This window comes from Pelodiscus sinensis, chromosome 22 (genome assembly GCF_052426305.1).
Source record: "Pelodiscus sinensis isolate ZL-2025 chromosome 22, ASM5242630v1, whole genome shotgun sequence".
Classification (NCBI taxonomy): Eukaryota; Metazoa; Chordata; order Testudines; family Trionychidae; genus Pelodiscus; species Pelodiscus sinensis.
The window spans coordinates 10693482-10717559 of record NC_143073.1 but is presented as its reverse complement, the minus strand read 5'-3'; the positions used below and the strand labels follow the sequence as shown (position 1 = coordinate 10717559).

General features: G+C 55.5%; 1 protein-coding gene across 5 annotated transcripts in view; it reads left to right on the top strand.

The window, feature by feature from the left end:
- Positions 1 to 24078, top strand: part of ARHGEF2 (Rho/Rac guanine nucleotide exchange factor 2) — a 152905-nt gene that overhangs the window by 111303 nt on the left and 17524 nt on the right. For all 5 annotated transcript variants that reach the window (XM_075907439.2, XM_075907440.2, XM_075907441.2 and 2 more), the window contains 2 exons: positions 1104 to 1260; positions 23810 to 23877. In XM_075907439.2, the coding sequence (XP_075763554.2) occupies positions 1104 to 1260; positions 23810 to 23877 (225 nt within the window). The remainder of the gene's footprint in view (positions 1 to 1103; positions 1261 to 23809; positions 23878 to 24078) is intronic.

Sequence of the window (24078 nt, the reverse complement as noted above, 5' to 3'; positions counted from 1 at the left end):
TCTGTGTTACAATTCGCATAAAGGAGGATTGTTTGGGGGTTGTTTTTGTTTTTAGTGGAGCTAAGGGACCCAGACAGGCCCTGTGGTTCTCTTTGGCTCTCCTGCGGCCAATCAGTGCTGCCCAGTGTTGTCACACACAGTTTTTGAGATCTGACCTGCTGCAGTAATGGAAGGGTTTGACAGCCAGCTCGGAGGCATAAGCATCGGGTTTGAAATGCTGCTCCATGGAGTCAGCTCAGCCCTCCGTTGGGCAGATAAAGTGCGACCCATTCAATAGCAAGGGCTAGCCCGCCTCACAATGTCCATTCACCCTGAGTCACGATTGGCTTCTCTCCTCCACCCCAGAGGTGGCCGCATTTCAGGAGCGGAAAGGTACCAGGTACCGCTCCGAATCCTGACGAGGACTAGCTGGTGGCTGTTTGCGGTCCTTTCTTGTGGAGCGTCCTGCCCCATTTCAGACCGGGTGGCTTAGCCGGTCCACTCTGCAGGGGAGTGGAGTGCATGTGCTCCCGGGAGCTGATCTTTTGCAGCTGGTTCTATGCTGCTCTGTGGCAGTAAGCTTCAATGCTGGGGGTGGAAGGTGTTTTTCTGAAGCAGACACTCGGTTGTCATGGTTATTGGGGCCGGGGAAGTACAGGAGATTTGAAATAACTGGGTGTCTTCTCCCATTCTCCTCTGTGCACTTTCTCCCTCCTCGGATTACTGTACTGCAGCTTTCCAGTAGATCTAGCTGGTGGCTTTTCCAGCTCCCCTGTGCCCACCATCCTGCTGGGCGTGACACCAGCTGGGGTTTGGACACCCAATATTGCCCCTCCCCCAGGGGGGGCTCCACAGACGTCCACTTGGCTCTCAAGAGGCACATCTGTTTGCTGCATCAGCTGATCTTGCTGGTGCACGGGCCAGGTTTACGACCTGGCTCCCCTCGGGCAGAGCTATGAGCTGGAACGCGAAGCGAGTGTCGGAGAGAGGGGCTGTCGGGAAGGCGCGCCCTGTACAGAGGGCGTCCTGGGTGAGATGTTTGTAGGCTGGTCCGGGTGGAGCGGGCGGGGATCCCTGCTGGGAAGCTGTATCTTTAATCCCCCTCCCTCTCTGTCGGCAAACAGAACAAAGAGAAGATGAAGGAACGGGAGAAGGACGGGAAGGAGAAGGACGCCCGCTACACCAATGGGCACCTCTTCACCACCATCACCGTCTCGGGCATGACCATGTGCTTCGCCTGCAACAAGAGCATCACGGCCAAGGAGGCGCTCATCTGCCCCAGTGAGTAGCCCTGCATTGGCGCGCTGCTTGTTCTCCAGCCCAGTCCCTCCATCCGCACCTGCCACATGCTCCTCCTCTGAGACCCACCTGCTCTTATCTCCTCCCCTTGTCCATCTTGCTGTTCTACTTCCCCCTCTCACTCCGTGTGTCTGCTTCATTCGTCCCCTTCTCCTCCCAACTCCAGCTCCCCTGTGTCTCTCCTCATATTGAGCTTCACCATCTCCACCGTCTGCCCCTTTACTCTTTCCTCCCATTCCTATGCTTCTCCCTCGTTCCTCCCCACCCCTGGCTTCTCTAGTCTCTATCTCAACCCCCACTCCCCCTCCATTGCGGTCTCCTCACCATCCCACTGCATCGCAATCCGCTTCTGGCTCAGGGAAAACAGGTTTCACTCTGGAGAGAGCAAAACCCTCCTAGCCAGGGCACGATGCTGCTGGCGGGAAGGTGGCGGCATGGGGGAGCGGGGAACCAAAAGATGGGTGTTAGTGGCAGAGAAGACATTTTTGTGTGCCCACCTATAGCTGGATGCAGGATTGTGCCACCTTGGGGGGGCTCTTCCAGTCCCGTGCATCCTGTAGAAAAGTGTGTTGCTTGTGCAAGAAATCCGTGGTGTTCGCTGCGACAGGATGGGGAGAGATTTTAGGGCACGTAATGGATAAGCGCGGTAACATTCCCATCTTACGTATGGAGTAGCCAACCCAGTCCTGCTGTGGCTGTAGGACCACGGTTCTCTTAACTGTGGGTTGGAACCCCAAAGTGGGTCGCGACCACCCTCCCTTTGAATGGGGTCACCAGGGCTGGCTTAGGGATCAGCTTTGGGCCCCCTGCCTGGAGCAGTGGGGCTCAGGTTTTGCCCCCCTTTCTTCCCCAGGGCAGGCTTAGGTTTTGGTCCCTTCCCTGGGGACTGTGGAGGACTGTTTGTGGTCAGAAGGAGGTTGCGGTGCAGGGGCATTTGAGAGTCCCTGCTCTAGGAAGGTTTGATGTACTAACTCATCCAGTTCATTGCCTTGCCTGGGCAATCGAATGTCACGTGCTCTCTGCCTATTGGAGACCCAGCGCTGTTCTTCATGCCAGAATCGCTCCTAATTGGGAATCGTTGGGGGAGGTTCCCTGCATCTGCTCAGTTAGTTTTCTATTGATCTTCCCTGCGGGAAAGGGGCAAGGTGCAGAAAGTCAGTGGGATGGGACGATCTTTGCTCTACCAGTGAGGTTGTCTGCTGGAGTTTGCCTGAGCAACATCCTTTGCCTGCACTGCAGCCATCTGGCCGCACAACTGTGTCTGTCAAGGAATGGCGGGCGATCCCTGAGGCACAGGTCTGTGCCGGCACAAGCATCCAGTGTAGGACGAGGTAATTCTGGCCAAGCTGCTCCTCCGTCCAGGGTAACTTTCCGCTCAAGGGAGGGGATGTTTGGCTAGATTGTTACAGTGCTAAAGATGTGGTCCAGCTGTGTCCACACTAAGAATACTTTGCCAGAGTGGTACTCCAGTGCAGCGCTGCTCGTGTAGACACGGCTCAGCTGGCGGCACTGGCATGAAACTGATCTACGCCAGCCAAGGGGTCTGACCCCTTGACTGATGACACTGTCCTGTAAGTTTAGTCCAACGATCATGCAATGGATTTGTTCTCCAAATCCTCCAGCATTGGCCTGTGTGCGTGATCAGGACAAGAGCGCCATGGAGGAGCAGGGGACCTTGTGGTTGAGGGTGGGCCTGTGTTTGGAAAGGATCAGTGCCTCGGCAGAACGTGTTTGGGATGGCTTATGAATAAAGCCGGTAGCTCTGAGTGCGCGGGACCAGCCAGCAAGGCAAGTCCCAGCTGTGGCTAGGAGAGAGAATGAAAGTCCATCTCCTCGTTGTATCTCATTAACATGATGCCTTTCCGCATCGGCGTGTGGGGGGAGGGAGGAGTAGGAGCAGAGATTTCGTTCTGGAGCCAAAGTTTCTTCCTGGCTGAGTTTAAAAGTGCTGCTTTATCTCCGTGTAGCATAAAGGGAAGTGCTGCTTAGTGCTCTCTGTCCAGCTTCCAGCTAGAACTGTTTCCCTACAACGTGCTCTCTTAGCCAAGGAAGTGTTGCCTAGTGGTTAGGATGCTAGTCTGGAACTTGGGAGACCGGGTTCAGTTCCCTGCTCTGCTCCAGATTCCCTGTGCAACCTTGGGCAAGTCACTTAGCCTCTCCACTTCTCGGTTTCCCCATCTGAACAGTGGGGATAACAGCTCAGCCTTGCCCAGTAGGGGGTGGAATAAATACGTGAAAGATGCTGAGGTGCTGGGATACTTTGGTGTTGGGAGCCAGATAAATATGTGTGAGTCCCAGCTGGTTGTGAAAACCCTGAGCAATAGAGCGATCGCTGCGTCCCTTCGGGGAACATTCCACATCTGGACGGGCTCCCTGTTAGGTCGATTGTCAGGAAAACTGCCTGTGTTCTTCCTTAAGTTCACCTCTCATGCCTCGTTCCAGCCGTCCTGGGTGTCTTCACCCTCCGGATCTCAGTAGATGCTGGGTGCAATTTTCAAAGCACCCGCATGACTTCAGAGCCGATGTCCCATTTTCGAAAGCTGCTCAGGACTTGTCTGTAGAAAGGAGGGGTATTTCAGCCTTGATCCTGTTGTCAGTACCCGCATCGGAGGAAGCCATAAGCTGCTGCAAAGAGCTGTGCAGTGCATGGTGTGAAATTTCTGTCTGGCGAATGCTCTGGAATGGAGGTGATTGTTCGCTAGCTACCATTGCTGCAGGTGTTCTTGGAGGATTTATATGAATGACACCTTAGAGAGGGAGGACGGGCATAGTTCACTGGAGATGCAGGGGTGTTCCCAGTGGCTTGATTTCCAGCATGATTCTCCCGTTGAGTCCCTAATCAGGCTATTTAAGGATCCTTGTAAAATTCGGTCTATGGACTAGTCTCTGCTTTCCCTCTTTGCCCAGCTCTGCAGCCCTTTGATCGGAGATGCTAACAGCTGGGCAGCAATGTCCCCTCCCTTTTTTTTTTGGGAGGGCGGTTAATTCATTCCTGTGCAGAATAAATTTTGCTGCATGCATTGAGGCATGTGTGGATGTGCACCACCAGTGAAGACACATGCTGCCGGCTTTGGGTGTTCTACTAATTAGCTGGGCGGCATTTGACTCTCTCCTGGGAGGCTGCCTAAGCAGTCAGCTTACAGGGCACACTGCCAGGTGTTCTTTCTTGGGGTGGGGAAGATGGTCAGGAGTATCTGTCCATTGTGCAGCTTGCGGGAAATGGGTTTGGCATGGTTGGTGTGCTACAGATTTGAATCTCTTTAGTCCGGCACACTCTGGTCTGGCAAGACCCATGGTCCGGCATGATTTCAGTTAACCGGACGTCCACTTCTCATGGGTGTGGCCAAGTTTCCCACGGTTCCATAAAGTTTGTTTACAGCCCCCAGTCCTGTGTCTCAGGGTTCTGTGCTGTTATTTAGCTCTAATGTACCCCTAAATGTTTTCTAAGAGCCCAGGAAGCAGTGGGAGTGTTGGTGATGCTGCTGCACAATACTGACCTCCCATGACCTGGCAAATTCTCTCGTTCAGCACCGGTCAGGTCCTGAGGGTACCAGATTAGAGAGGTTCAACCTATAGTGACTTGGGAGTCCCACCATCTATCCTATGGTCTGATCTGCTCTCCTGCTCTGCTCAGGGGCAGGACTGCACCCAGGTCTGAGGGCAGAGTTCTGCTTGGGCATTGATTTTTTGCAGTATGGAATCTGAACTACTGTGTGCAGAGACGCACTCCTGTAATAGGACGTGTTCCCTGCATGCAGTTGGGTTGTCCAAGGGCTCCATGGTCTGGCTCTCCGCTGTCCCTTTCTGATGTGGGGGTGGGGGGTGCTTTTGATACCATGGGGGCAGCTAGCCTTTGTGTCAGCCCCACCTGCTTCCTTCCTGCTGCTGCAGGTTTGACGCTGCCCAAGTCCAAGGTTAGGGCTTGCCCAGGAAGGGAAGCAGATAACCATGGAAAACCCATACATGGCGACACACACGGCTCTCTTTGCAGCCTGCTGGGATCCCGGGGGCCTATGTTAACCTCTCTAGTTTGGAGTTTAATACTGCTGCTCGTCACAGTGATCTCAAGGCTTCTGTTGCATGCAGCCCTGCTGCTTGCTTGTGTTTGCATCTTGTTCTCTTTGCATTTAAAAAAAAAAAGTTAAAACTTCGGTCCTGCCATTGTGATCTTTAAAGATCTCTCTCTCTGCCCCGTGTGCAAGAGAAAAGATGCCAGTCCCAGAGTCCTGGCCACATTCTAGCGCAGCTTGTTCCATTCCTCTGACACCGACGTTCCCTTCTCTGCCCTGAAGTTTCTAGTGGACGTTTCTTTCTGCCTGCCCGAAAGCTCCCCCGGGTGTTGCTGTGTAGCTGCTGCGTTGCACCGCTGAGGTGGAGGGCCATAACCGCAGTGCGTTGGGCTGGAAGATGGCGAGGGAGGGGTGGAAATACAGCCCTCGTGTTTGTTACTGCAGTTGTACCTGGAAAGAGGCCTGTTCATGGTTTGGAAGCTCTTTGGGGCAAGGACTGTCTGGGAGTTCTGTTTCTACAGTGCCTACTGCGGTGGGGTTCTGTACCTACCCCAATAGGATAACGAGCTCTCAGGTGTTTTGGAAGATGCAGCCATCAGAGATTTGGGCTTGTCTCTGAGAATCCATGGGGTGATCGGTCAGTCTTGCCAAGACCCAGAGCTCCAGAGTCTGTCCTGTGCCCGGCCCCCAGTGCTGTCAGTCCATATTTCCACTTCCAGGCTCCGCTCTCAGTAGTGACCTGACTTTGTGCAGCGTTCCTGAGGTTCGCCCGCCCTGCGGTCCCACAGGGCATAGTAGAGGGGAGGCCAGTGCGCGGCCGATATTCCCTTGTGGCTGCCTGTGGAGCATCCCAGATGTACGGAACGTTGTTCATTTCCTGTTGGGATCTCCGGCGGGTGGGCGTGCGGGGGAAGAGCTGGAACATCTTCCCGGAGGATACCGCGCTGACTCACCCGGTGGGAGGATTCCCTCCCCGCTCAGCTTTCAGGTGTAGCTTCCACCTGGCTCCTCGCAGCTGGCTTCTCTTTCCTTCCCAAAGCAAAATCCGAGCTGGCACCAGGTTGGCACCCTCTTTCTGTCCCCTCTGAGCAGCGGCAAAGCAAGCTGCCCCATCGCTGTTCCGCCCTGACTGAGTTAAAGGAGGCCATGTGGAGCCCTTCCTGCTGCCCCAGGATCCAATTCCCCCCCTCCCCCCCCCCCCCCGATCCCCTCGTGGTGTAGGATGTGTGTGCTTTGCTGGGTCTGAGCTGAGGCTTTGCATTTCAGAGGCAGATGGGTGCCAAGCACCTCAAGGCTCCTTTGGAAAATCCCATCCCTTGAAGATCCTGGTGATGATAGCACCTGAGATCAAGCCACTGCTTTCCCCGCACTCCAGAGGGTGAGGACTAAAGAGATGAGGCAGATAAAGCGGGGGAGGTGCAAAGCAGGAAAGTGACTCTGCCAAGATCACAGAGCAGGTCAGTGGCAGAGCCGAGAAGTCCAGCTCCCAGTCCAACATCTCCCCGCCGCCCTGCGCTGCTGATCCCTGATCACGTAATGGGAACTAGCACCTCTGTGCCAAGCAAGAGCAGCTGGGCTGCATCCCAGGGTGGCAGTGAGCAGCAGGGCAGGAATGTTTGCAGATCTCTCCTCCCTCTGCCCCGGGGGTCAGAGATCCAGTGGCGGGTAATAGAACAGCTAAATCCGCAGTGGCTGTTGTTCTGTCTCCCTCCTGTGGAGTCTGTCCGGCTTCCTCGCCTTGGGCGTGCTGTATGTCTGTACGTACCTCCCCGGTGATGCATGGAGACAGAGCCACAGCCCTGACGGATTTGCCTGCCCCCCAGTCCTCAAAGCTGCAGTTAGGGGTGCAGCCAAGTAGGAGGAGGGCTGCCAGCTCTTGGGGGAATCTGGCCAGGTGATAGCTGTCCCCACTGAGGCTGCCGTCTGCAGCCACTCCCCCTGCATGCTCCCCAGTCGTCAGTTTCAGTTCACACCATGGTTCAACTGGTGCAGCTGTCTCCTCAGGGACCAGACCTAATGGGGGCAACACCCACCTGTGCGGGGTGGGAAGAGAAGAGGCGACTAGGGAGCTGTATCTAGGCTGGGATTGGCCACAGGGCTCCGCTCCCATTGGCTCTTCTCCGAGACCCTACGGCACAAAAAAGTCTGTACACAGGGCCATCTCTGGGGGGGAGGGGGGAGAGGCTGGGGACACCCCCCCATACCCCTCCCTATTCTGGGACTCCCCAAGCCTCCAGCCTGTCTTCCTGCCCCTGCTCAGCCCCCACCCCATCATTCCACCCCTTACCCCCAAGTCCCTGTCCCCTTCTCTCTTGACTGGCACTGGGAAGCCAGCGAGGTGGAGCTGGTCACTCTGCCGCTAGCCTCAGCGTGGTCCAGCTCCATGTCTCCCTGAAGCGGGTCCCCCTCCCCCAAACGCACGGGACCCGGGGCAATCGCCCTGAACCATCCTATGGATGGGACAGCTCTGCTGGTTGTGCCACCAGTGTCTGAGATGGCGGCATGATGTAAAATACAAACTGAGTTAACCCCGGGGGGGAAACTTGTGACTTCAGTTTCAGCTGGGTGGGAGGCCGTTGCCCGAATCCCATCCTGATCCCACGGTTGCAGCTGTTCCCACCCTTGCTGCCTCTCGACAGCTGCCGCGGCCGTGGACTCAATCAGGGGCCTTGTGTCTGCAGCATCTGTCTGGCACGCAGCTGCCAGCTCTGGGGTAAACCGCTTTCGCCGCCCTTTGGGGAGGGTGTCACCCATGGGAAGAGAAACTGAGTTACCGTCCCCTGCGCTGCCCCTGGATCCCAGCCCCATGGCACAGGGAGAGGAAGGTCTGCTCTCTGCCGATGCACCCCCAGCAGCTGTCTGCATCTATCACCGTGCAACACTGTTGCCTGACAGTGTGAGCGCAGTCAGACGAGTGCCGTGGTTGGAGACACGATTGTAAGTCCCAGCTTGTAGGACAAGCCTTAGCTCTGCCCTGGATCTGCCAGCCCCAACTGCCCCAGTGGTAGCAACGGAGACATGTGCAGCGTTCCTTTGCTGCTGCTAGCAGGCTGGACTGCAGCTTGCTCTCCCCTAGCTGGGTCAGCCCTTCCATACAGAAGGGAAAGAGACCACTGTAATGCTGTGGGCATGAGGCTCTAAGCAAGTAGGGCTATAAACCCTCCTGCTTCAGGGCACAAAATAACTTTTGAGAGGGTGAGGAAGAAATGTTCCCCAAAGGCAAGTTATCGCTGAGCTGCTGCAGGATTCTTGACTTTTCTGCCGAAGCGGCTGGTGCCAGCCACGGTCAGGCCTAGGTGCAAACCCCTGTCAGCGAGGCCTGTGTGTTCCTAGGCACCCAGAGAGGAGACAGCCCCACTCAGAGGCAACAAAACCCACGTCGCCCCTCGCCGTTCCCAATCCATAGTGCCCTTTCCACGTGGGCTGAAGTGCTGGCAGTAGCCGCAGCAGATGGGCCGAGGCAGGGTGGCAGGTGGTGTTTTCCACTGTCCTTCCTCCTCTCCTGCTGTGTGGAGAGGGACTGTCTTTGCATTGAATTTTATGGCTTTGGGGTGCAACAGTTCCCTTTTTTTCCCCATCTGTATTGTGGTGGTGCCTACCTGCCCGTTCTGTTGGGAGCTGAAAATACAACATCCCCCACCCCACCCCACCCCACCCCACCTGGTGCTTTTCATCCATACAGCTCCGAGTGCTTTACATCAGCAGGCAGGATCTTTCCTTTCCTGTGCCTCAGTTTCCCCAACTTTAAGATGGGGGGAGGGGAGATGGTAAAGGGACTGCTGAAGGTCACCTGGTGAGAGAGCTGGGATTAGAACCCTGGGCGTTGGTATCCTAGTCAAGAAGTCTAGCCACTAGGCCGTGCAAACAAAGACCTTATAACCTGGTGAAGCCCTGCACATAGGGCGTGATTCTCAGCCCCAACAGGGACACTGTGTAAATGACTCACATGGGCACCTGCTTGAAGCCCCCTTACGCTGCCAGAGCGGTGTCAGGGGTCCTTAGCGGGGACGACGATCAGAACTCGGGCCCCGGCTCTTCAAAAGTGCTAAGCATCAGTTCTCCAAAAGTCTAGCCCTTGCAGGGCATCCCCAGGTGGGCACCCAACATCTCAATCTCCCTTGGGAAATCTTGAATGTGGGTTTCCTGCCCCTTTATCTCTGGTCCAGACTCCCTCTCCTGGTGGCAGCGAAATGTTATTTCCTAGCTGGGCTGCAGTGGATCAGTTTTAGGCTGTTTCCCCTGCTTTGATCTCCGGGCATCATTGTATTTGTGGAAGTGCACAGCCCCTTGGGAGGCCGGCCTGGGCTTTGTTTAGCCAACTGCTTGATTGTGTTCTCCAGACACTGCCTTTTCCTGTGTACGCAGAAAGTTCGAGTTTCCTTAAACACGGCTTCAGATCTCCAGCCAGTCCGAGTGTCTGTCGACTTGATGGAGCTACTCCAGCTTATGTGAATGTAGGGTCTGACCCATGGAGGCTAGGGCAGCGGTCCTATCCTGATCTCCAGGCTGGCAGGCCAAGTGTCTCCTCTACCCCCCCCCCCCCCCCCCCAATCATGATTTCGTTAGATCTTGCAACAGAGGATCAGGCTTGGCTGGCTCTGGGATGAGAGACCAGTGCGGAGTGAGCAGTGCCGCAGGAAGTGCTGTCAGCATGTCCAGTAGGGGCGCTGTCCAGGCCCAGCTGCGCTTCGTCTACACTGCAGCGCTATTTTGGGATACCAGAGTATCCCGCGTCTTCACAGCAAGCCCTCTTATTTGGGACTCGCTATTCTGACATCCCTGTAAACCACGTTCCCGGAGGAGGAAGGGATGTTTCGGAATAGCGGGTTATTTTGAAATTTGTATATCTTATTTCAACTGACGGTGCAGTGTAGGCGCACTCCAGGGGTCCTGTCTGGAAGAGCAGTGTCAACCACCGGGATGAGAGGTAGCTGCTTGGATGCCACGCTGGACGGACCCCTGGGCTTGTCTAGTCTGCGCTGCTGTAAGACACAGGCCAGAGTACAGCGGGGGGCAACCCAGGCTAGCGAGGGGGCTGCCCATTCCATGTCAGTGGGGCCGCAAAATTGTTGTAATCAAGATGGTCTGCTGGGGTAGGGTGGTTTTGCTCACTGAGCTTGCGGACCCAGAGCGTCTCTGTTAAGCCTACATAGATCCAGCTCCTTGAGTCTATCCCTGTGAGGCCAGTTTTTCTAACCCTTTCTTGTGGCTCTCCCTCTGGCCCTTCTCTGATTTAAAACCCTCCACCTCAAAATGTTGGCACCCGCCTGGACGGTGAAGCGCGGTTCTGGCTGCTGGAGGTGTTTGCGTTTTGCAATGGTTGGGACGTTGGATCTCGTGTCCTGGTCAGATTCCAGTTTTAAAATCCCTGCCAGAATGGTTCAAGGGGGTTGAGTGGGGAAGGCCCCCAGATCTTATAGGAAACTGATAGAAATTGAGCCAGCCTCAGCCACAGTTCACAGGTGCTTCTCACCCTGCACTGTTGTGTGTTTTTGTGCATTTCCTAGTGGGGGTGTGCCTGCCTGAGACAATGACCCCTGCTGAACCCAAGAGGTGAAGTTGGACTGTGAACAAGTGCAAACCTCAGGGCTTTGGCTTAACCAGGCTTATTTAAATCAATTGAGAACTAGTGTAAACTCAGAGTGTGTCCACACATGCAGTTTGTGTGAAATCAATGTGGATTCCACCTTCAAGCAAGGCCTCTGGTGTTAGCAGTGAGTGAAGTAGTTACTCACAGTTGTGCTGTCATAACTCCTGGTGCTTTTCAGCTACAGATCTTGGACTGCCTTACAAAGGGGGAGTTGGTGGTGATTCCCCATCTGTGATTACCTGAGGCACAGGGAGGGGAAACTGCCTTGCCCGCAGTCACACCCGGGGCCCTTGGTAGAATGGGGTGTCCCAAGTCCTAGTCTTAGTGCTTCCAACCACAAGGCTACTCACATCCACGTGAGTGACAGCTGTGTGACAGTGATGCCATGTCATCTGAAATTCAACCATGGCTGATGTGACTCCCCTGCTGTTGCTGTTTTGATCCCTTTCATAGGAAGGGAGAATGGGCCCTGGACCACACCCAGGCTGTTCTAGTCCTTTATAGGTTGTTACTGCTTATGGGTGGTGAATCTCTCTCCTCGCACTCCTGTGAGGAGATTCCTGGAACAGGGCCTGCCGGGAAGAGGTTGCCCAGAAAGCTGAGGTGCCTGGCCCCATGCAGGTGGTATTCGACCTAGTGGGGTAACTAATCCGGTATCCGTGAAGCAGGGCTGTGTGCAGGAAAACCACAGTCACCTATTACCAAGGCTGTTCCTCTGGCCCTTCTTTCTAATCATTCCCTCCCTGCAGGCAGGGGGTCCCCATGGGTCCTCCCTCCGTTCTGGCTCTACCGAGGTGACGCTGAGGTTCTCAACCGGGTCCGATTCTGCCGTGTCACTTCCCCACCCCCCTGCCGATCCAGTCAGCATCTCGCAAAGGGCTTTCGGTTTTAGTCGTGCAAATGATCGCAAGGTCCTCATTCCTCAGGAAACCACTGAGCTCCTTCGGCTCAGTGCAGCGGGGGGGGGGGGAGTGAGTGTGAGTGAGTGTGTGTGTGTGCGCGCGCGTGCGAGAGACAGAGTGGGAGGGAGCCACCTCTCAACAGAAGTTCCCTTTTCACACAGCCATTTTAACTTGCACCGCCCTTGTGAACCACTGGGCTGATGGACTCATTCAACCCTCCTTAGATGGTGTCACAAAGGGGTGGAGCTTATTGTGGGCGGGGTTTGGGAAGTCTACTTACCTCTCTAATCCGACTTCCCCCTAGTGGTGTGCACTGGCAGTTGGCTGACTTGCATTGCACTAGCATTGGGTTTCCCAAACTTTTTCAGCGGTGGAGCCCTTACGGCGTCCTGAAATTTTGGCGGAGCCCTTAACACAGTGTGTTTTGGGGTTTTTTTGTTTTAAAGTTCAATAGGTACCCAAATAAATATACAAAGTTTTGGAATTATATTTGTATTTCTTGGGGGGGTGGGAGGGGGCAAAAAAGATCAGAAAATTAGTAACAAAATAACAGGGTCATACAACTGTCATTAATATTTTCTTGTGGAACCTGTGAACCCATCGTGTGGCAGCCCAGAGCTCCATGGAGCACACTTTGGGGAACTCTGCACTAGCACATCAGAGCTTCAGCCATAGATGGAGACACTAGGGGCTGTACAGACACAGAAAAGCTGGGCCTTGTTCACAGCTGGCATAGCTTTCTAGCCCTCATACTGCCCTCCCTTGCTCTTCCGCCAGTAGAACATGCTGCTTCCTTTTCTGCTGTAACTGAGGTTTGGGTTTGCTGCCTCATCTCTGCAAGTTCCCCTCCGGAAGCGCACTTGTTCCTGGGCTTGGTTTATCATCTCTGCCATATGATGTTTTTCCTTGAGCGTCTCTTAGCAAATGCAGGATGCTTCACTGTTGCTTTTCTCCGAGTACCCCTTGGGTGCTCGAATGTGGCAAGCTCTGTTTGCTTTGGCTCTCTTGCAGGACTGGGCAAATGCAATTGAATGTTGTAAATGCAATTGAAAGTGGCTTGGCTGGGAAAGGCCATTGTGGATTTCCAGAGCACAGTAGGTTCGCTGCAGGTGCCATTGTCTTTAAACTCCTTGTGCTGGGATATGGAAACTCTGTGCGCTTCCTTCTGCCTCTTGCATAATCCTTAGTAATAAAGATTCTCTGAGAGATTACAGGTCGACAAAAACACCCCCACCCCTCACACACCCAATCATGGGACTGAGAAATCGGCTTCTGCAGACATGACTGTGTTGGAAATGTGGAGGAAGACTCTACCATGTGTTCTCTGGGCTTGGTATGCCAGTAGCACATCGAGGTCCTTAGTAAAATCGATTCTCTATTGTGCTAGGTGCTGTACATACACTTAGCAAGTCATAGTCGCAGCTCTGGCCCCGTTAATCCCATAGTGCCTCTCTGCATGGGGCTGTCCGCCCAGTTTGACTGGCCTCTGGCCAGTTACGTTCTCCTCAAACTCTGTACAGCATTTCCACCTTGTGTGCTGTGAAGCAGCTGCTGTGTTCTGCCCCAGAGGTGGCTGCAGTCACTAGGAGCTGACAGAATGCCCAGGGGCTGCTGACAGGTGTTATCTCAGGGCAAGAGATTCTAATAGACATTATGTTCCCACTCACCCCACAAAGGAATTTTTGGAGCTGAAGAGCTTTGGGGATGTTTACCATGCAGTTGAAAACCCACGGCTGGCCCTGGGCAAAGAGGCTGTTTAATTGTGATGTAGATGCAGCTGGGCTCTAGGACCCTGTGGGGTGCAAGAGGCCTGGAGCTTGGGCTGATGTTTACACGGCAATTAAACAGTAGCTTAGCCTTAGCCTAGCCTGAGCTGGAGTCTAATTGCAATGCAAACCTGCCCTTTGTTCGAGAGGGGCAGCAGACTGTGGAGGGGCCACACCCAGCTGACCTTGGTACAGAGCAGCAATTGCTGTATTGCAACAGCTGACCTGAGTCTGTTTCCTGAAACAACTGCCAAATCAGCCTGAGGACGGGCCCTGGCTCCTCCAGTGGCTGAAGTAACGTCTCTTTCGTCCCCAGCTTTTACCTGCCTCTCTTGGCTGCTTTGCACCCATTTGAGCTACAACCAGGAGGGCTGAGCAGCTTCCAGTTCTTGCCAACGCCAGCCCGCAGGAACTGCCTGGCAATGCCAGGTGCCTGGTCCCAGCCCTATGCCAGAGTGAGTCCGCAAGGTTCTTTCTGTTGTGCTCGCAGGCCTGCGTGGAGAGCACCCACAGGGCCTGGATTTACAATGCACAGGTTAGACGTCTCTAGTCTGGCGACAACCGTGATCCGGCATGATTTCGGTTAGCCGGGTGTCCACTTATCATGGGAGCGGCCACGTTTCCTGTGATCCCATGAAATTTGACAGCCGCCAGGCCTGGCTCTCGCTGTTCTGTGCTGTTCTTTAGCGCTAATGTCTTCTCAGAGCCCAGTAAGTAGTGGAAGTGCTGGTAATACTGCTAAGCATAAGCATGGTTTTTTATGCTTTATCTACTTCTTTCCTGGTGCTAATACAGTACAATGGTGCAACAGCACTAATTGTTTGTTACAAAGCCAGCTGATAAGCCTTGCTAGGCATAGGCTAATATTGGGTGTATCAATACGGTCATACGTTATTAGGCAGTATTGCATTGATTTGTTTATTCACCTCGCAAAATAAAGAGACTCATTCGCTACAATATTGCTCCCCCCTCCCCCGTGCTTCAGCAAAGGTCAGCTCCCAGACTAGAGAATCTCAACCTGTATTACTAGAGTTGCAAAGCCAGGGCTAGAACCTTGGTCTTCAAACAGCCAAGCCTCTAGGGCTTCAGATACACGGGAGCTCGCTTCAGTGGTTGCAGAAGTAGGTCCTTGATCCGCTCTGTGAACCAGCCACCAGGAGGCAACCCGAATGAATCAGCGTCTTGTGTTCCAGGTGGAGACAGAGGTGGAAAAACCGTTGCCATGAGATCGCGGTTCTCTGGCCTGGTTAACAGGGGAGGGATTGACGGAAGGGAAAATTGGTGCTAAGGAAAGCATTGGGCTAGATCCTGGAAGGTACAGAGTAGCCTAGACTGAGCTGTCCTGTCCATAGGATGGTTCAGGGTGGCCGCCTCAGGCCCCACGGTGTAGGGGGCCCCACGGCAGCCGTCTCAGCAGTCCTATAGATGGGACCCAGGGGGTTACCTGACGGCCTGGTGTCCCCATGTTCAGCCGGGCAGCCTTCTCTGCCCTGCCCCACTGCCCACTCCCAACGTGCTTGGCTTCTGTGGCAGCAGGAAGCAGAATGTCGCAGCCCCACAGCGTGGAGGAACAAGGCGCAGCGGGTCGGGAGAGGGCAACAGAGCAGGGCGGAGCAGGTTGTCGGGCTGCTCTAGCTCCTGCCACCGTGGAGAGTGTGAGGGAGGTGGAACCGTGCTGCAGCCATGGGCCAGGCCCTGATAATCCCCTGGCTTGTGTCGTACAGGGGTGGGATGGGGCACCATGGGGTAGGGCAGGGCCCGTGGTGGGGGGTTGCCCCAGGCCTCGTGGCTTCCCTAGGGACGGCCCTGCCTAGACTGCCGGGCCCTACGGAGCTGGTACCTATCCTCTCACAGGCTAGTGGGGAGAGGCTGGTTTTGTGGTCAAAGGGTTGCACTGGGGACAAGGGTCCCTTCGGCCATTTTGCCACAGGCTCCTTCGGGCAAATCCCTTAAACGCTCCATGCCTCAGTTTCCCCTCTCTGCCAGCGCTGCCTTGGCGATTCCCAAGACACGAGGGGTCCTGTAGCACCATGGAGACTAACCAAATATATAAATAAGTATCCTGAGCGTTCATTGGCACAACCCACTTCCTCAGATGAGCAGAGTGAAGGAGAAAAGGGGGAACCTCCCAATACGTAACAGAAAAAGAAAGGGGGGGGGGGAAGTACCTGTCAATAGTAGTGCCCGTGCAATTGACAGGTACCTTCCCTCGCCCCCTCCCTTTTCTGTTATATATTGGGAGGTTCCCCCCTTTTTTTCTCCACTCTGCTCATCGGAGGAAGGCTCATGCTACTCTAGACACAGGACCGCTCATTGTTTCTTTAAACGTTACAGACTAACAGGGCGACCCCTCTGAGATCTGTCTGTTCCCAACTAACAGTAGGGTGGGGCCCCAGCCCCCTAACCCAGTCAATCAGCACCAGGCCCTGGCAGCTACTCAGCCAGAAACCTGCTTTTCCTCTGGCTCGCCCCGCCGGCCTGCCCATGACCCTGCTGCTCCTGTTTACTAGCTCAGGGCCTCGGCTGCTCTTCAGAGAGGAGTGAGGCGGGAGTGGTGAGCGGGGGGGCGGGCGGTGAGAAATCGATGGGGGGGGGGGGGTGAGAAATTGATCCAGGCTGTGGCTAGTTAATGGGAACTCCCAAACATGGAGTTTCTCACTTGTTTTGTCCTTCTCTCCTCCCCCTCTGCTTCCCCCCTGGAGTTGCACAAGAGCTGGCTCGCCAATTTCTCCAACAATATTGTTCTTCCTAAAAGCAAGGAGCATGACTTCATTTCCTCCCCTCGGTCACCAGACTGCAGCGTCTGACCGGGCTGGCACAGGAGCCTGGGTGCTGGCCCGCTGCGTCCGTGGCTTGCCCTTGCCGTTGGCTGATCCAGCGTCGGGTCTGCGTGGCTCTAGCCCGCGGTGCTGGAGGAGGGGGGCAGTGGCGCTGTTATTCTGCTTGGGCATTTGAGGCTGAAGGCCCCCGTTGCACTGCCTGTGCGAGGATTTGCCTAGGCCTGGTGTACGCTAGAGCCTCCTCAGGGCTGCTGTCTCCCAGACTTGGCCCCCCCGAGCAGGGATACCTGCAGTTCAGTGTCCTTCGCTCCCCTGCAATCCCAGACTAGTGCAGAGCCTGGCCCTAGCTGCCTTCTGGCTCGCAACACCCGCGGGTAAAGGGGTGGAGATTCCCGGGGGGCTGATTCTGCCGCCAGAGTGGCCTGAAAAATGCAACTCACAATCGGGCCCTCAGTGGTGTCTGGAGGCGGATGCCGCATGGCAGAGCCACACACGCTGCGCTCCTCTGTGGATTCTTGCGATCTGCATTTCCCACATTCTAAACCAACGCGTCATGCAGGCCAGAGGCCTGGCGAAAATCCCACAGGGAGCAAACTCCCAAAGCCTGTGCAGGCGGGAAACACACCAAAGATCCTGATGGGGCTCCCCCCCCCCCGCCCGTTAGTGTCCTACCTGAGCCCATCGCAGCCCCCCTGTAAGTCGGGGGAGGGGGGAACTCAGGCAGCGGATTAAACTTGGGTCTCCCAAGACTGCCATCCTCCCCCTTCCCCTACTGTGGATGCGGCTTGTGTTGGGATGGGCCGGTCTCTCGGGTGCCGGATAGAGCAGAGAATTGGAGAAGCTTTCTGTGTCGTGTGGGCTCCTAGGTAGACACCTTGGCCTTGTCTGGGGCTGTCCCCTTGGGGGGTGTCCCCACTTTGCTGTGCCCGCCCCCTTAGGGTGCAAACTAAGTCTCTTTTGTTCTGTGCAGCGCATTGATCTACTCGCCCTGTGACAGCCGATGTGTCCCTGCCCGCACGTGTCATCAGTGGCTGCCTGCTCTCCTCCCTCCCCCCCCCGCCCCCAACAGAGTTATGGGGCAGCAGGATCAGCTCTGGGACCTTCACCGCGGGAAGAGTTAGTTCCGTAAATGGGGCTGGGCAAAGCTCAGTTAAACCACTTCAGCCCCTGCCAGGGGAGACAGGCTAACAGGCCCTGGGCTCCGGTAGCAGATTGGGCCCCGCAGACTTGCCTGAGGGAGACACTGCCTCTGGAATTGGGGGGGAGAGAGGGGAGTTCTTGCCTCAGTGGAGGCTGGGTTTTTCAAAAGGGCCTGAGGGCCTGGTCGCCGATGGGGTGGGGGCCGCTGCCTCCGGGTCTGGAAATTTAAAAGGGTTCATGGCTCCTGCCTGCTGCAGTTGCCCTGAGCCCTGTAAATCACCACAGGGTGATGGGGGTCAGGCAGCCCTAAAGAGCTGCCGTTCCCTCCTACCCCTTTGCCCAGAGTCCTGCATTTCTGTCAGCAGCCCTGCCAGAGGGAGTTTGGCATCCCACTGAGGTGTCAATGCCCCTCTGGCAAAATCTGTGCTGGAATCAGCAGGGTTGGATTAGAGTCTGTATTGGCCCTGCCTTGTGTCTCCCCTCCCCACCCCATGGGGGGTTGTTTCTGTAACTGCCACTGGCGCGCCTACCTGCTCCCGCGATGCGGACACAAAGCACAGCTCCTTTCCCGTGTTCGGGTACGCAGCTTGTGGATAATCAAGGCCCATTTCCCCTGGCTGGCCAGGCCCCTTGGGACAAAACTGGGCTTTAAACCCACTTTGAGTGTGGTCCCGTCGCTTAGCTCGCGCTGGCCAGGGCCGCATTAGGAAAGCGGGGTTAACCAGAGCGAATTAACGCCCCGGGGCGGGCAAGGTGTGATTGTAATGCCTGTCAGCAAACGGGGAGAGCTGGCAGGATCCCCCACTCAACTTGACCCTGACCAGGTGCTGTGTTAAAATCTCTTGTGTGCGTAACACACAAGGCAAAATATACCCTAAAATCAAGCCCCCCGGCGGGGGAGGGAGCCAGGGAGTGTCCCTCTGAGAACAAGCAGGCTGTTCCGTTAACTGTGATGGCAAAGGTGGTGCAGCCGTTCGATTTCGTAGAACCGGCACAAACCGTGTGTATGCAGCTAGGCAGGTATCGAGATGCTTTATCCCAGCACAACTTACTCCTCTTCTTGCCTGGGAAGAGCCAAACCCCTGTAAACCCCTGTATGTCCATAGATCTCCCGCCCCATGCAGGGGTTGTACTGCTTCAGTGATGGCTGTGTAGTTAAAGCAGGACACTAGGAAGGGGAGAGCTGGGATTGGAGGGGGGGGTAGCAAGGCCTCATCCCTCCCCCAGGAGCAAAAGATCTCTCTGTGTTGGCATTCACAAGATATTTAACATCCTGTGGCTTGTGATCCTCTCTTCCCCACACCTCATTTCAGTGCCCTGGCACCTCGGCGCCGGGAGAGTGGGGGTGACCGGTGGAGGTTTATTTAAAAGCATCTTTCCCCTGACCTGGAAGGGGAGTTTTGAGTTTTAGGGTTTTTTATTGGCAGTCCCCGTTCCTCTCGCCTCAAAGGGCAGGTTGGATTTGCCGTCTGCAGCAGCCAGGAACAAGGGACACCGTCTCGTCTCCCTCATGACAAGGGAGCGGTCACGATCCCGGCGTGAGAAGGGGAGGATGGCTCTGTGGTTTCAAAACATGGGACATGGAGCCTGTCTCTGAACTGGCCTCTGACTCACTGAGTGGTCAGGGACTGGAGACTTCTCTGCCCCCCAGCCCTGTGGTACCATCTTCCCATGGGAGGGGAAAGGCGTAAGGCTGTGTGTGCAAAGAGTTTGAGCCCCTGACTGGTGAAGGGGGCCAGGGGAGGCCGCCAGTCACGTGATACCCCCATCCCGGACAGGGGAAGGACCAGGACAACCCCCCCACAGCCCCCCCCACCTCTGCTCTACCCTGCCCCTGTTCTGCTCTCTCCTCGCCGCCCTTACTCCACCCTTGCCCTACCATGTTGCTCTGCTTCCCGCAGGTGAGTATGGGGCGGTCCCGACCCTCTCCCAAGTGACGCGGCCGGAGGAGCAGAGCGAGCTGGTGCCATTACTCTGCTTTTCTACGGGGAGTGTGATGGGGAGGCCAGGTCCCTGCTGCGGGCGCCAGCCCCCTTGTCCCTCTCCCCGCCCCCGCTAGTCTCCCCACCAGCTGCTGGCCAGCCTTTCCCACCCACAGCATTTGAGGGGTGCATGTGCCCCTCCCCTTGTGCACCCATACATCACCTATGGTGACAAAACAGGGATGGCGTTTGACCAATCACGGGTATTTCTGGCCCTCGTGAGGTGGAAAGGGCCAGCAACACAAACAGTCGCAGGCGTGGCCATAGATCTGTGACTTGAACTTCACACGCCATTCAGCTGTCCCGTGATCTCACCCGGTCACATGCAGGACCCTCTGTTAGTTCTCCATTTGCAGAGTGCTGACCTACGGGGTTTGAACGGGCTCCTGCCCCTCCTGGCAGGCTGCGTCGCCACTAGGATCTATGTCACTTTCACATTCCTCCTGTCCAAATGGTTACAAAGTCTAAGCAGATCACATTCGGGGCCTTTATCACCTTTAAGGATCCCAGAGCGCTTTAGGCCACCTGCCGAGGGCACTTTTTTCCCTACTGAAATGCAGCCACCTCTGGAGTGGAATGTGACCAGTGCTCACCGCATACAGTAGCACAACTGATTACCACAGAACATTTACAACAAAAATCTGTGGGAAGCTACCAGGGGGATTTACGGTGGCATAAAGTAATTAGCAGAGTCGGAGCTTTAGTTTGGGCCCTGGGGTATAAAGTAGTTTGATGGGGTCTGCTTGAAACTGAATCACTGCAAAGAACTAGAATGTTTATATACAGGGCTTGACAAATAATGCAATCTACTTGCCCGTGGCGAGCAGATTGCGGATGAGAAGATTGCAACCCGGAAGAGCCGGGTTCGGGCGATCTGCGCATGCGCAGAATGAACTGTGCATGCGCAGATCACTAGACAGTGCGGCTGGCAAGCGGGGCTCGCCGAACTGCGGCGAGCCCTGTTTATATACACTTTAAATCAAGAGCCGTCATTTTTTCCTTCCCTCTGATTCACACGGTGTTAGGTTGCAGAAGTCTGTTTCTCTCATCGGCGCCTGAGGAGGACAGTTGAACGGTTGGGGCATAGCTTATGTCATTGGCTGGATAATTTACCATTCGTTCAGCAAAAAAAAAACACAGGCAGGGCAAAGAATCTAACTTGTTCTAGGAATTCTGTTAAACAGCTAGTGCTTGGAGAGCTGCCTGGGAATTCGCCCAATCCAACAGAACTTGGACACCCAAGGGAAAACGTTTGTGTTTAAATTATCTTTCCCGGTGTTGTCAGTTCTCACGGTATTTGATGTGTTTTGCTTAAAGCCCCAGCTGCTGGAGTCATGGGAATCTGCCCTTTTCGTTTTAAAACAGAAGTAAATTTCTAGAGAAAAGTTTGAAACTGAATCGGAAAGGTTCCGTAACCAGGAGACCAACCGAAAGAAGCCAACTTGGAATTGTTTTTCTGTTCCAAAATTTCATTTATTGGGGAAGAGGGCTGACTGAATGTTTGAATGCTTGGGGTTAATGATGCTGCAACATCCCCTCCTCCTAAATTCGCCCTGCCATTCCAGTTCAACATGCCCTTCGTCAGGGGAACCCTGCCGGGCCGTTGTGTAGGGTGACTGCACTGCTACAGCCCACCCCAGAAGTGGCTGCTTGTCACTTGCAGCGTGTGTAGGAACAAAGCCAGTTTGCTCTTGCACCTTTCGGATCCCAAGATCTCAGTGTACAAAGACTCCCTGGCTATTGCAGGGGTGTAACCGCTCATCTCTACTCTCTCTCTCTCGTTCAATAAGGACTTTAAAGGGGTTTGGATACTTGCTGTCAGCCTCTCTAACACATGCAACAGCCCTTAACAATGTTTGACAAATGCTAGGGTCTGTTTCACCCCCAGTGCATTAACCTTGTGCACCCCTTAAGTAATGCATGGGGCCAAGAGCTTATGCCAACCTCCTGCTGTGGGGGAAATCTTCTCCCCTAACTAACCCAGTCCCCTGATAGATCACTCAGCCTTGCCTCCATTTCACAGAGGCACAGGGAGGGGAAATTGACTTGCCCAGAGGGCAGAGAACCCAGGAGTCCGGTTCCCAGTCACCCACAACCCCTCCCCCAAAGAACCTTCCTGGCCTCATTTCACAGTAGGGATGTAAACTCCCATTTAATCAGTTAACCATTATGTTTAACCAGTTAACGACTCACCCGGGATCCCACGGCCAGGGCTGGAGCAGCCCCTCCGGAAAGGGGGGCTGCTCCAGCCTGCTGGTTAATCAGTACGTGGCACCTAGTGACATCCCTGTGTCACCGTGTGTTCCGCAGGCCCAATTCAGACCCGTAGGAGGCAACAGACTTTGCAGGGAATCCGAGCTGTCGGTGGCCTGGGTTACGGGCGGAGGTTTGCTTGGTGGTGGGCGACTCCTGCTAGCCCCTCCCCACACCACTGACACTTGACTCTGCAAGGGCACTGGCCGCAAAGGCTTTTAGAGCACCCGGCACCGCCAACGTCTGCAGCTTTGGGGAGGGGCATTGCAGGGGGCAGCCCTCTGGAGCCAGTGCTGAATCGCTGCCCGTCGCTCGCCATCTGGTGCCCAGGCCCTGCAGCGGTGGGGGGAGAGGGGGCTACATGAGGCTCGTTGCTTGGCAGCAAGGCGCGGGGTGGGGTGGGGGGGCTCTCCAAGCCAGGTGGCATTTGCTGCGTCCCAAGCCTTGGCATGGCGAAATGCAGATTGCAGCCGGCGCCACCCCCGTGCCAAGCATGCCAAGGGGGTGGCACTGCCCCCGGGGAGTGCAGGTGGGAGCGATGCCCCCCTCCCTTGCCAGTTGCACGTTCGGGGCCGTAAGCAGTTGGCAAAGGCTTCCCGGGAGATTCACCAGCTCTCCAGCCCCAGCTGTGCTGCCTGTGCCTCCACCGCCGCCGCCTCCCCAGCTGGCACGATGCCCCCTGTGGGACCTGCGCTTACCAGCTGCGGGGCCCGCTGCTGGAGTAGGGACCACGGGATTTGCAGCACCCCGGGGAGGGAGGGGGGAGGCTGCATCACCCAGATCTGCGGGAGCCTGTATAGAGGCGGGGGGGGGGGGGGGAGAGCTTGTATGTTGAAACTCTGATGCATCTGGGGTTGTGCAGCTCCTTCTGTCTGGGGCCAGAGGAAATCCCCGCACCGCATGGAAGCTGGGGGGGGTCTGCAATGCACCGGCCCTTGCCAGATCTACCCATCCTCCCCCAGGGTGGGGAACTTTCCCCTCCCCCTGCCCCCATCTGGGGAGCAGCAGGCAGGAGGTGGGATCCGGCCGGGGGCGGGGCAAAGTGAGGTTGCAGGGCGGGTTTTATCAGCTGGTGGGAAACCGCCATGTGCAGACACCTGGCGAAGTAGGGAGCAGCTCAGGGCTTGGCCTTTCTAGGGGGCGCTTACAGAATAACCTCCCCCTTCCCGCTGAGCCGTCACGCTGAGGTCCTGAGGGTGGGTCGTTAAAGATCCCTCGTCACTTCCCGCCCTAGGAGGAAGCATGGCCTTGTGGGTAGGTACTGAGCTGGGATGCAGAAGGTCTGACTTCAGTCCCCAGCGTTCACTCTGTCCTTGGGCAAGTCACTTTGCTGCTTGGTGCCTCAGTTTCCCCTCCACCCTCTCTCTGGCCTATTTAGATTGAGCACTTCAGGGCAAGAACATTGCCCACACAGCACCTAGAACAGTGGAGTCCTGGGGTCCGAGGGGGCCTCTTGCCACTACCATGGTAGAAAAAAGCGGCATGTTAACCCCTCCAATCCTGGCTAAATTCCACTTCCATTCACGACATTCTATCTCGCTACACTTTCAGTTGAATGCAATTTTTCTACGTCTCTGGCCCTGTTCTACTGGGTTTCTGTGCACTGAGAGAGCTGCTGCATCTCACCCCAGAGGTGGCTGCCTTTCAGTGGTGGGCAAAGTATATAACCATAGCCAGCTTTGCACCTGCCCCTTTCGCATGTGGCTATCCCTGTGCATTAGAACCCTGGATAAAATGCTACCCCCTCCCTTTTTACTACTAGGGGCGGAGGGGGATTAATCCGCTTTGCCCAGCACCCCACAGGGAATTGGGAATAAAGCTGGGATTAGAAAACAAAATTCCTCACTCCAGGCTCCTGTCTGACCATTAGGCAAATCTGCCTCCTCACAAGAGAACCCAAGAGTCCCGACTCCCAGAATTGTGCTTTCTGCCTTCTAGGCAGCACTCCAGGATGGGACTGGGACCCAGAAATCCTGCTTTAACCACTAGGCCACAATGCTAGCTCACCTCTTATCTCCGAGGGTTAGAGAGCACTGAGATCCCAGAATGGGGCAGTGCCGTTACTTTGATGGTGCTCCGGCCTGTCCTCACCTCTCCTTATCTTCCAGCCTGCAACGTCACCATTCACAACCGCTGCAAGGACACCCTGCCCAACTGCACCAAGGTCAAGCAGAAGGTGAGCAGCCCATGGGGCTGGGAGGGGGCGGTGTCCCCATGATCTGTCATGAGCACTAGGTGAGTAGGAGCTGTTGAAGTCCAGGTCGCCAGCTCCACTCTGCCTTGGTGGTTCCCTTTCGCTGGCTGATGTGCAGGGAACTGGCTGGTTGAAGAGGTTGGGAAGCCACAGAGGCTCCTAAGTAGGGGAAGCTTGGGGGTG